This window comes from Lissotriton vulgaris, chromosome 4_1 (assembly GCF_964263255.1).
Source record: "Lissotriton vulgaris chromosome 4_1, aLisVul1.2, whole genome shotgun sequence".
In the NCBI taxonomy this organism is placed as follows: Eukaryota; Metazoa; Chordata; class Amphibia; order Caudata; family Salamandridae; genus Lissotriton; species Lissotriton vulgaris.
The window spans coordinates 350,346,736-350,359,874 of NC_141691.1; the positions used below are offsets into that span (position 1 = coordinate 350,346,736).

A 13,139-nucleotide genomic window follows, 5' to 3' on the forward strand; every position below is an offset into this window, starting at 1 on the left:
TCTCGCGGGTCCTGCACTATACAAACAATTAGATGTGTTGTACGTTTACATTCATAGTGTCATGATGTGATCAATACTGTTACTAAGATATAAACAAATGCTGGAAAATTCACAATGTACAGTAATCTCTCAACATTATAAATAGCACGTAAATTCCATTCTTTCCTTTAGTCCATTCGGCTTGAGGCTACACAAGTGATAGATCCAATGGTTTTCTCTTTGTAAGAGGGTTTTTTTATTCAAGGGTCCTTCCTTTTTAGGAACTTTTTCCAACACGCAGGCCCTCAATTGGCTTATGTTATGCTTTTTGTCCATAAAATGTGCTGCCACTGTTGATTTTATGAGCCCTGTTCTTATGTTACTTTTATGTTCGTTCAGACGAGTCTTAAGTTTACGTTCTGTGTGGCTCACATAACCATATCCACATGGGCATTTCAATAGGTATATGATGTTGGTTGTATCACATGTTGCATTGAGGTTTAGGGGAATGTTATGACCTTTCATCAGGTGAGTAATACTGGCACCCTTCATGATGTTATGGCAATTACCACAATTTAAACATGGTACTGTTCCTTTGAATGTCTGTTTGTTTATCTTGTGTTTCGGAGTGTTCAATAATTCATCTATATTTTTCCCTCTGGTGAATGTGAACAGTGGTTCCTTCTGGAATATTCCTTTGAAGTCTGGTTCCAACTTAACCATTTGCCAGTTTTTACAGATAATTCTTTTGAAATTTGCACTTACGTTGGAGTATTTACTTACACACGTAATTCTTTGTTCCTTGATTTTTGGTTTCGCTATTAGCAACTCAGACCTTGTTTTACTTTGTGTTCTTTCCCTTGATTCTTTGATAATTTTTTCCGGATAGCGTCAGGACTCAAACCTTTTGGCCATTGTGTCTAGCTGTTGTTGACACATTTTTTCTTCAGATACCAGCCTTTTGACCCTAAGAAATTGGGAGTAGGGTAGATGTGTTTTCAATGATTGAGGATGGTGACTTTTATATTGCAAAAGATTATTTCTGTCTGTAGGTTTACGATATATGTTGGTATTGAATTCTTTGCCTATTTTAGTGATCTCTACATGTAAGAAGTTATCCAGTGAGATAGAATGGAACTTTAAGAGTTACACAGTGTGTTATTTGTTTAATTTTCAGGCGTGCCCTGATGAAGGTGCCTAATGCACCGAAATGCATTGGAATGAGGAAGGATTTACATTTACGCCTACTATGATCAAATAAGAATGAAATGTGAATTAACATGTGGATATAAGAATTAAAGAACTTTAATCTACCGAACCACTGAATGAACATTATCATTTATTAGAGCTGGTATCCAGCACATGATGCTTGTTCCTAGGGTGATACGCCTGTGAAGTAACAGGCGTGCAACTAGTGGAGCTATCAGATACACCTCAGGAGGGAGGTGATACCCTAGAGCACGGTTTAAAAACGCACACAAAAACCAAGGAGCAGTGCACAACCCATTGTCTAGAAAATAAGCAACATAAACACACAGCATCAGGCAAGTGAGTTAATTAGGGATCAGTGGAAATATCTATCAATGTACAGGTAAAAAGAAGGATAGGGATTTAGAGTACAAAGTAGATGTGAGTCTCTGTGTCAAGTCCAGTTCTAGTTCTGGACGGAGGTAGACAGTGTCAAAGAGAGGTGAGAGGTCTAGTGATTGGGACAGGAGAGAGCGGGGAAGAGTTTTATTCATGGCTGTGATTAGAGCTCGTAAAATAGATAAGCAAGAAGCAGGTTTGTTGTTGGGATCTGTGTGTGATCTGCTGGTTGTAGTTTCAAATCCTACAAGATTGACTCAGTCTTTGCATCCTGTTAAAATGAGTACCACTTTCGATTTGTTAGTAATAATTGTATAAGGAAGGCTTTTTAAAAAGTGATTTGGATAAAAAATGTGATCTAAATACTATCTTGATAACTTTAGTTATTCATCTGGACACATTTATTTATGCAATTTATAAAGCGCGCAACTACCCATGGGTGTCTTGGCGCTGAGGACCAGAGGCAAGGAAGGTAGACATGACGCGTTATTGATTAAAAAGCCATGTCTTTATCTGTTTCCTGAAGGTGAGCATGGTAGGACTGGTCTTGATGTGAAGGGGAAGTTCGCTCCAAAGTTTGGTGGTGGCGCACAGAAACGATCTGTCTCCCCAGGATGCTTTTTTTGTCCGGGGAACAATGAGAAGATTGGCAGTGGAGGAGCGTAGTCGTCTGGGGGGTGGGTTGTAAGGGCGGAGGGATTGTTTGAGAAAGTCAGGTCCAAAGAAATTAATGGCCTTGTATGCAATGCAAAGAGCCTTAAACTTAGATCTGCTTCTGACACGTAGCCAGTGGAGTTGGCGAACCACTTTAGAAATGGGTTCGAATTTGGCTTTGGCGGTAAAGGGGTAATTGGTGAGGGAGAGGATCAGCTGAGTATCGTAGGCGTAGGAGATTATGTTGAGGTCGTGCTGTCAGCACATAAACATGCCTACCCAAATTTTCCTTTAAGAAGCTTTTTTTGGGAGTTGGCTGTAAGTTACTTTGTTTCTGATCTCATATGTGGATTGAGGGCCATGAATTGTGTAGTCTGCCCTTACCAAAAAGAGGTATGATCAGTGATACATGTAGTTTCTTTCATTGCTGTAAATTGTCAGTCGGTCTATATCGTCAATTGTAATGCATGTGAACAGTAATGTGAATATAGATAACATGTTTGAGTTGAATATGCATTCAAGGGTTAGGGATGTGAAATTTTCAATTCATCTTCTAGTATTACCGTTGTTTCCAAACACCGTTTGAGTGCAATTTGCTCTGAATTATATTTTTCCTTTATAGTCAATTATATCTAATAGTGAGTGATTGTAGTCCCCTCCCAGGACTATGATTGTGGGTGAAATTTTAAATTGCTGTCTTAGATATCTCAAATGTAAAATGGATGCTAAGGTCAGTCAGTCAGTCAAAATACACTTTATTCGATTTTTGTTAAAATCATAAAAGGCAAGACAAATACATACATTTAAAAACATTTTTAAAAATACCCACAATACATGTATTTTACACAGCGTCCGTAATAAGAGTCACTTAATTAATCACCATAATATATAAAAAGGAGTTAAAATTAATATACTAGTTTACTTTTAGTTTAAAATAGTACAGTTCTAGGGATTCTTTTGTTTCTTCCTCTATATGTGGCTGTTAGAAAACTTGCAACACAAAAAGTGACGTGTGCGTCCGGTAATCTTTGAAGAAAAAGCAAGGCTGGTCTCACTTGTATGAAGCCCAGAGTTTTCAGGAGGGGTATTGGGTATTTTGTCCTCTCCGTATTATAAAACCCACAGAAAAACAGAAAATGGAGAGTGCCCTGATTGGAAAACTGGTCACACTCACAGGGTGGTGCATGCTCCGGTTTACCCCACGTAGGGAAACAGCCTAGTGAATAGTGGATCAGATTCATTCTAAATCTGGTTAATAAAAATCTGTGCAAGGGTTTAGAAACAAATTGCAGGTATGGTTCCATCGAGGGGGAAGAGGGCAAAACCAAATGTGCTCTTACTAGTGGTTTGTTGACTTCAGACTCCTCTCTCTCTAAACGTGTCCTCCCCTGGAATTCCTTCTTAATCCATGCAATGTCCATTTTCCTAATTGTTGACGGTGTTGTATATAGGTCTGGTCTCCCGAGGGCAGTGAATGATGACTTTATGTATTTCAACCATGATATTTTCATTGCCCCCTCCCTTGCAAAAACATCTTTAAGAATTATGTGGTTTAAAGACAATTCCGTATTTAACCAGGTATTGGCCCAAATAAGTAGAGGGGCCAATTTCAGTCCATCTATAATATAGGGTAGGCCAACTTCTTCATGTATGGAGTAGGTAGGTGTAGAATTTGGAATTCTTCTAATAAGCTTGTTTTCTACCCTCTGCATACTGTCCAGGTTAGCATAACCCCACAAAGCTGCACCATATGAAGCTATGGAAATGCATTTACTTTTATAGACTTTTAACACAGCCTCCATTGGTTTAGCCCCTAGTCTTTTAGTGAAATCCATCAGGGCTGCTGTGGACCGGGCTAAAGAAATATTCTTGGCCTTAATTTGCGGAGCCCAAGAGCCTTTCTCATCAAACAGGACCCCTAAATATGGAAAAACAGGGACTCTGGAGAGAACCTCGCCTTTACATGTAAAGGTTTTTGTGTGAGATTTATTTTTCTGCGGGCCCACAATCATTGTGTGTGATTTAGTTACATTGATTTTTAAGTCTAATTTAGCCATAAAGGAACCAAAAAGCTCCAGAAGGGTCTGTAGACCAATGCCCGTGCGGGCGATGAGAACGGCATCGTCCGCATATAGAAGAGCCGGAATCTGCTTCCCACCTACTAGCGGGACATCTGCGTTGCCTGCTAACAAAGACTTCCCTAGATCATTAATATAAATAGTAAATAAAAGCGGCGCCAAGATGCAGCCTTGGCGAACACCTTTATTTGACCTGAAGCTATCTGAGCATCGCCCTTCCCTGGTTACCCGGACCTTCGCAAAGAGTCCCTGGTGCAAACTTGCTATGAGGGCCACCAAGGAATCCTCAATGCCAAGCTCACGGAGTATAGCCCAGAGCTTGGCCCTATTGACCAAGTCAAAGGCCGAGGAGAGGTCCATAAAGGCTAAGTATAGTGAACCCTCCCCGGCCACTGTATACTTGGATATTAGGAGATGTAAATTTGAGCATTGCTCTAGGGTTCCCCGTTTCTCCCTAAAGCCGTATTGAATCCCTGCGAGGCCCCCACAAAGCTCCAGGTTTGTTCTCAATTTAGTCAATAGTACTCTGCCCAGAATCTTAAAGGCAGAGTCTATTAAAGAAATTGGGCGGTAGCATCCCGGATTCTCCCTATCTCCTTTTTTAAAAATGGGCACTATGACAGATGTATTTCAGGTTTCTGGAAAACATCCATCATTTGTTGCCCTAAAGACATTTGTGAGGACTTTAGACCAGGTGGTTGGGGCGTATCTAAAAAAGTCTACCGGGACTCCATCTGGGCCCGGAGCCTTATTCTTAGTGGAGTCCATTATAGCTTTGTAGACCTCCTCCTCATTGAATTCTACTGCCGCTAGCCCCCTGGCTGGCCCCATATCATTTCCATCCACAGAGTAATTACTGCCATATATAATTTTGAAATGGTCAACCCATTTCTCATCACTGATAATGCAGTCGAAGTTGTGTTAATCTCTCCAGAGAAGAATTGGTTATTTATAATGTCCCAGAATCTCTTACTGTTACGTAGTACATCCACATCAAGTAAATCATTCCAGGCATTGTTTTTAATTGTGTTTTTCCTATTTTTGATAACCAGCTTATACTCCCGTCTTAATTTGGAGATTAAAATTTTATCCCTCGGCTTTGTTTTAAGTGCATTTTTCAGGTCTTTATGGGCTCTAGAGCAATTACTGTCAAACCATTTATGAGGCTTGGATGGCAAACGGGATTGGGGAACTGTGAGTTCTTTAGCTGTTTGTGAGCAAATGAAGTTAAAAGCTAAAATAATCTCGCTATTACTGGCATTTTGGTCTAGACAAATACACATGGGTTCCTCTATCTTTGGACACAGGGAAGCCATGAAGGTTTGCTGAACCACCTTGCCCCACTTGAGCCGTCTGCCCTGGTCACTGGGCACCGTCGATGTGCAAGTCCTAGGAAGACCCAGGTGTTTGCTCCATAAGTCACTCCAGTGAATCTGAGCAGAAACTGGGTTGTGGTCACTATGTGGGAAGGCAATTACCTCATATTTTTTCATCTTAGAGGTTAAACCCTGCGAAAGAAAAATAAAATCTATCACGGAACCACTTTCTGACCCTTTGTAAGTGGGCAATGATTCGTCACTACCAGTGCTGAGGGGTTCAAACATGTTGAGGCTAGCAAGGAAATATTCAAGCGCCTCCCCCGCTTTGGTGTGAACGAAATGTAGATTCCCATTATCTGTCTGACCCTCCAGGTTGCCTAAGTTACATTTTAAAGCACATTTTTGAGTGATAAAATCTCCTAAAATTATAAGATCGAAATTAGTGCGTGATTTATGACTGTAGTCGTTAAGGACATTTTCCAGGTGATCCACATGGGCTGTGTCTGTTTGTCTAACCCAAGAGTTATAGAAATTTGTAACCACTAGGACCCGCCCTGGTGAAATAGTCCACTCTATAATTAAAATGTTTGGGGAACCAGACTCTAGATGTTTAAACGTCCCTGCCAAATTAAGCGAAAAAAGGAGAACTAGCCCACCCTTGGCTCTTCCTGCACTACTTGGTATTGCCGGTATAGTAAAGCTTGTGAAGCCATCCATCCAGAAAGTTGGTGAGGTATCCCATGTTTCTTGGAGGGCGATTACATGGTTACTGGCTATAAAGTCTATCCATGTGGGATCTAGTCTTTTGGCTCTAGTGCCCGCCACGTTCCAGCTAAGGAACTGGCATGGAATAAGTTCCGCCTCCCCTGGTGAAACTAAAGGCGGTGTCTGAGTAGATGTTGGTTGTCAGTCATTGGCGTCTAAGCCCACCAGGGGGGTAAAACTATTTGCCAGTACCAAGTTGGGATGAGGGCTTATAGTAACATGTCTTTCTGGTTGACAACTGAGGGGTATCGTTTGCCATGGGGTACCACCCCTACCGGGCTTAGGGAGTGAATGGGACTGTGTGCTTAATGGGAGGTTGCCTTTGTGGGGTGGGTAGAAGAAACCTAATGGGACTGGTCTAATAATGTCATCCTCAAGAATCTCTGATCCGTCCCAAAGGAATCTATCTACACAATATATGTTCTCAAAGTTTACCTCCACACAGTCACCCCGCACAGATTTTCGTTGGCGCCCCACCCATCCCACCCTTCTTGCAAAGATAACACTGTTAGAAATATTTGTACTCCCACAGCTATGATTTATACACCAATCTTTTGCTTTCCCAATCAGATTGTTGGTGGATTCTACTTCCCCCTCAAGTAGTGGTGGGACCCCTACAAAAACCACTACAAAAGGTACAACAGCGGGGGGAGATGTAGGTGTGCTTTAGAGTATACAACAGATTTTTTTCCTACTACATTGCTTAATGCGACAGATGGAGGTTGTGCAGGTTGTGCAGTGGCTACTTGACAGATCTTTTCACCCGAACTCCTCTCTGTTCCCTGTAGGGTCATAGATCTATTCGTAGGGATGGGCAGCAAAGGTTTGGGGGCAGGTTGGATACCACCCCTCGGGCCCATGGGAGTCGGTAGTTGTAAAGGGGCAGGTGTCTCAAGAGTCTTAACTAGATTGTCTATAAGTGCACATTTCTTTAATAACCCTTCCAAGCATGTGTTCATGGTATCAACAATATCCTTAGCAATCCCCACTAGGAGGGGTTCAATCCGTTCCTCAAAGAGGGCTTCAAGATGGTCTTTAAATGTATCCTCTGTGATGAAATTATTGGTGGGAACCCCCTCTCCTTTCTTCCTCTTTCTAGATGTCAGTTTATTTTGAGTGACCGGGTTAGATGGCACAGTGGGTGGGGTGGGTAAGTTCGCTGGTGTACCACTAGCTTGTGATTCAATTTGGCCAGATGGTAATGATGGTTTTGTAATAGTTATTACAGGTTCCAAAGGGGGACCTCGGTATGGATTAGTTTCAATGGTTGGTGGAACAGTTGTGCAGTTTCTATTTCTTTAGATAGGGCCCCCACTGCAGATGTCAAGTAGGAAATAATGTTTTCTGAGTGTCTGGGCACTTTCGGGTTTTTACCCCCAGGTAGTGTTTTTGCGCTTACCCATGGTATGGCCGGAGTCAAAGGGGGTGGCCCCGCCCTGCCTCTTCCTGCCGATGACTGACGAAGACTGACCCGCCCTTGTCCTGGGCTTCTCCCGCGTGCGTCCCGCGTGGCGGGGGAAGCTCCGTTGTTTAGTAGCGCCTCCGGGCGCTGTTGGGCGCGTCACAAGTGTGCCGCCGGGGCACTTGGGGGTTGAAGTCCGCTAGCCGTTGCCCTCACGGCGCGGTGGCGGACCCTCCTGGCGTGTTCTGCCTCGCGGTAATCCCGGCAGCAGCGTTGGAAGCCGTTGCCCTCACGGCTGTGTCCCTCGCAGAGCCCAGCACGCCCCGCTGTTTAGTAGCGCCTCCGGGCGCTGTTGGGCGCGTCACAAGTGCGCCGCCGGGGCACCTGGGGGTTGAAGTCCGCTAGCCGTTGCCCTCACGGCGCGGTGGCGGACCCTCCTGGCGTGTTCTGCCTCGCGGTAATCCCGGCAGCAGCGTTGGAAGCCGTTGCCCTCACGGCGGGTCATTTTATTAGCAGTATTCTACAATGTGCATTTTTATTGCTTTAATAAAGACCTACAAATGCAATTATATCCTTAAAACAATAATCTATATTATTGTTTCTACAGGGGCCAATAGATTCATTGAAGATATAGAAATGATGATCGGAAAGAAGCACTGGATCTTTTGGCTGTGGTGGAGAGTTTCCTGGTATTTCATATCTCCTGTACTTATAACAGTAAGTACTAAGCATGTGTGCAAGGAGCACTTTATGAGAAAGGAGGCAGATTTACCAATCTCTGTGAAGCACAAACACGTACATAGCACCTCATATCATATCATTTTGAAAACAAAGATGTAGATTGGTGATACTTGAAATATTCTTAATGTTTACACTTAAATCCAGCTAGTTATGTATTTCACAAATTGGTAAAACAATCAATTCTAAATCACCGGACCCTCATGATGCCTTGATTTTGAATGATTACACTGAAAACTCATAAGTCTCTATTTTCGAATATGTGCACAAGTGTCAATGGCACTTGCATCCCTCATTTAAAACTTTCCCACTTTTTTATTTCGGTAGTAATTGTACAACGTGCTGTTTATTTGTAGGTTAGCTTACATGTTTCCAAAAACTGATTAGAAATCAGTTTTCACTGCAGTAAATTCTTAAAGATGTAAAACAATTTGTACATTGTGTTAAGTGTTTATTTAACAGAAAATCCAAATTTCACCTGTGAGGAAAGGTGTTTATTTTATAGTGTGGTTGTCCGACCTTCAATTCAATTCAATTCAATTCAATCAATCATTTGTAAGGCGCACTACATACCCGCGAGGGTCTCAAGGTGCTCGGGGGGGGGCACTACTGATCGAACAGCCAGGTCTTGAGTATCCTCCTGAAGGTCAGCAGGTCTTGGGTCTGACGTAGGCTCAGTGGGAGGTTGTTCCATGTATTGGTGGCGAGGTGGGAGAAGGATCCCCCACCGGTGGTTGTTCTTCAGATGCGTGGGACGGTGGCGAGTGAGAGGTCTGCGGAGCTTAGCTGGCGGTTGGGGATGTAGAAGGAGAGCCGTCTGTTGAGGTAGGCTAGGCCAGTCTTGTAGAGTGCCTAATTCTAATTTCTAATTTAAAATATTTGTAGAGCGCAACGTACACCTTGCGGTTTCTTGGCGCTAGGGGGATTGGCAACTGAGGGAGAGAGACCAGAAGAAAGGAAAGTGGGAGGTGTTTAGGGGGGCCTTGTGTGCGTGGGTGAGGAAATTGAAGGATATCCTCTTGTTGACAGGAAGCCAGTGCAGGTTTCTCAGGTGGGGGTGATGTGGCCGTGGCGTGGTACGTTGAGGATCAGCCGTGCCGAGGCGTTTTGGATGTGTTGTAGTGGTTTGATGAGCTTGGTCGGGGCTCCCGTGCAGAGGGCATTTTCGTAGTCGAGTCTGCTGCTGACGAGGGCTTGGGTGACTGTCTTTCTTGTTGGGATCCATCTGTAGATCTTGTGGAGCATGCGAAGGGTGTTGAAGCGGGAGGAGGAGACGGCGTTGACTTGCTTGGTCATTGAGAGCGTTGAGTCGATGATAATTCCCAGGTTGCGTGCGTGGTCGGTGGGTGTAGGGGCTGCTCCCAGTGCCGTTGGCCACCAAGAGTCGTCCCAGGCTGAAGGGTTGGAGCCGAGGACGAGGACCTCCGTCTTGTCCGAGTTTAGCTTCAGACGGCTGGTCTTCATCAGGTTGGCGATGTCCTTCATTCCTTCGTGGAGGTTGGCTTTGGTGGTGATGGGGTCCTTGGTGAGGGAGAGGATCAGCTGAGTATCGTAGGCGTAGGAGATTATGTTGAAGTCGTGCTGTTGGGCTTCGTGTGCGAGCGGGGCAATGTAAATGTTGAACAGCGTCGGGCTCAGGGAGGATCCCTGGGGTACGCCGCAGATGATCTCGGAGGCTTTGGAACGGAATGGGGAGAGGCGGACGCTCTGGGTTCTGCAGGAGAGGAAGGAGGTTGTCCAATCCAGAGCCTTGTTTCAGATCCCTGAAGCGTGGAGGCGTGCACGTAGTGTGCGGTGGCAGATGGTGTCCAAGGAGGCAGAGAGGTCTAGGAGGATGAGTGCTGCGGTCTCTCCGTTGTCCAGCAGGGTCCTGATGTCATCAGTGGCGGTGATGAGGGCAGTCTCGGTGCTGTGTTTGCTGCAGAATCCTGACTGGGAAGGGTCCAGGATTTTGTTTTCTTCGTGGTATCGGGTTAGCTGTCTGTAGACAGTTTTCTCAATGATCTTGGCCAGGAAGGGGAGCAGAGAGATGGGCCGGAAGTTCTTGAGGTCTCTTGGGTCTGCCTTAGGTTTTTTGAGTAGGTCATTGATCTCGGCGTGTTTCCAGATCTCTGGGAAGGTCGCGGTCTCGAGGGAGAGATTGCTGACGTTGTGCAGGTTGGGTGCTTGCTATCTTGAAGACGTGGTGCTGGAATGGGTCTGACGGAGAGCCGGAGTGAATTGTGCGCATGGTCTTGATGGTGTCATTGATGCTCACGCGTGCCCAGGCTAGCAGGGGGTCATGGTCGATGGTGTGCGGAGGGTCTGTTGTGTTACTGTCTATTGGGGCTGTCTGGGTGTTGAAGCTGTCGTGGATGTCTACTATCTTGCAGTGGAAGAAGGTGGCGAGGGAGTCACACAGGGCTAGGGATGGCGGGATGTCGTTGGTGTTGGATCCGGGGTTGGAGAGTTCCTTCACGATGTTGAAGAGCTCCTTGCTATTGTGTGCGTTGTTGTCGAGGCGGTCTTTGAAGGAGGTCCTCTTGGCCGCCCCAATGAGCTGGTGGTGGTTGCGGATGGCGTCCTTGTGTGCTGCGTGGCTGTCCGGAGTTTGTTCACTGTCGTCGGTGTTGGAGGGTTCGGTAGGTGGGCTGAGAGTGAGGTTTGCGTGTAGTTGGTCTTCGGTGATTTTGCTCCAGCAGCGGTGGGTGATCTGTTGGGTGCGGTGGTGTGTGGTGGGCTTCTGGAGGCGAAGTGGATGCAGCGGTGGTTGATCCAGAGGATTTCTGTGGTGTGGCTAACGGAAACTTGCGGGCTTGAGGAGAAGACGGGGTCGAGCCTGTGGCCGGTGGAGTGGGTTAGCGTTGTGACGAGTTGCTTCAGTCCGGGGTTGGCGCGGTTATCGATCAGGGTTGTGGAGTTGTTGTCATTGTTGTTCTCAAGGTGAAAGTTCAGGTCTCCGAGGAATATGTAGTAGGTGGAGGTCAGGGCGTGCGTGCTGATCAAGTCAGTGATGGAGTCACTGAACTGGTGGCGGGGTCCTGGGGGTCTGTAGATGAGGGTGCCTCTGAGGGTGGAATTAGGGTCTTTGTGGATCTGGAAATGCATGTGTTTAACAGTGCTGAGCGCGTTGTCTGTGCTAATCGAGACCCTGATGCTGTTCTTGTGGACGATGGCGATTCCTCCTCCGACTCCGTTGGTGCGGTCTCTGCAAGTAATCTTGTAGCCTTCTGGGATGGCTATGGCAGTGTCGGGTGCGGAGGAGACGTTAAACCAGGTCTCTGTCAGGAAGGCGATGTCCGGGGATGTTGTGTCGAGCAGTGGCGGAGGTTGTAGTGGCAGGTGCGGGGCCAGCGGTTCTGGCGCTGGGCGCGGTCCAGGCACGGACGGGCGAAGACAGGCTTGCCTTAGGCGCGCCTTCAGCGGGCCAGAGGCGTGGCCGCGCAGCGGCCACCATATATGGGGAGGTGGGAGGGAGGTACAGCTGGGAGGCGGGAGGCGTGGGCAGCAAATGGGCAGTTGGCCGTCAGGGGGGCGGGCCGCAGGGGACGCAGCGGCGAGGGCGGTGAGGGATATCCAAGGTAACAGAAGGAAAAAGGGGCACAAAATCGAGGGAAAAACGAGTGGCACAGAAGCCAAAAGGGCACAAAAAACAAGTGGAACAGAAGGCAAAAAGGCCACAAAAACAAGGGAAAAATGAGTGGCACAGAGGGCAGAAGGGCACAAAAACGGGTGGAAGAGAGGGCAGAAGGGCACAAAAAACGAGTGGAACAGAAGGCAAAAGGGGCACAAAAACAAGGGAAAAATGAGGGGCGCAGAAGGACACAAAAAACGAGTGGAACAGAGGGCAAATGGGCACAAAAAATGAGTGGAACAGAAGGCAAAAGTGGCACAAAAATGAGGGGAAAACGTGTAGCACAGAAGGCAGACGGGCATAAAAAACGAGTGGAACAGAAGGCAAAAGGGGCACAAAAACGAGGGAAAAACGAGTGGCACAGAAGGCAAAAAGGCACAGAAATACCGGAAAAATGAGTGGCACAGAGGCAAAATACAGAACACATAAATACAGGGGCAGCTAAGAACAGAAGGCAGAATGGGAAGAGAAGCACGAGGGCAGTGAGGGGAACAGAAGGGAAAACCGGGCAGAGACACGGGGCAGCGAGGGGAACATAAGGGAAAACCGGGCGGAGACACGGGGGCTGCGAAGGGTACAGAAGGAAAGACCAGGCAGAGAGTACACGGGGACAGCGATGGGAACAGAGGGAAGCAAAAGGGGCATGGACCACGTACAGGCAGCGGGGGAAGACAGTCAACAGCAGTCACAGAAACAACAATGAAAATACAGGCAATACAATAAAAGCAAGAAAGCAGAGGATGAACAAACCTACCTATGGCCTACCACCGGCCTCCAGGGTTGAGGCGGAGGTGGTAGCCTGCGGGTGGTGGAGGGCCTCGAACTTCCTCAGCAGCGGCAGCTGGGGCAGGGAGACACAGGTTGTGCTGTGCGGAGGGGGAGCGACCTACCTGGTGAGGTCAAGGGTCGCAGTCCTTAGTTGCTGTGGCTCAGAAAAGTCAGGCTCAATCAAATGAACAACTGTAGGAAAATAGGATCTGTTTTCATGGTTACCCCCACGTTTT

At 46.5% G+C, this 13,139-nt stretch overlaps 1 protein-coding gene across 1 annotated transcript in view; it reads left to right on the forward strand.

Moving 5' to 3' along the window:
* LOC147718738 (sodium- and chloride-dependent neutral and basic amino acid transporter B(0+)-like) overlaps window positions 1-13,139 on the forward strand; it is a 1,096,946-nt gene that overhangs the window by 779,113 nt on the left and 304,694 nt on the right. The window contains exon 12 of the mRNA XM_086966772.1: window positions 8,392-8,501. Coding sequence (XP_086822898.1) covers window positions 8,392-8,501 — 110 coding nt within the window. The remainder of the gene's footprint in view (window positions 1-8,391; window positions 8,502-13,139) is intronic.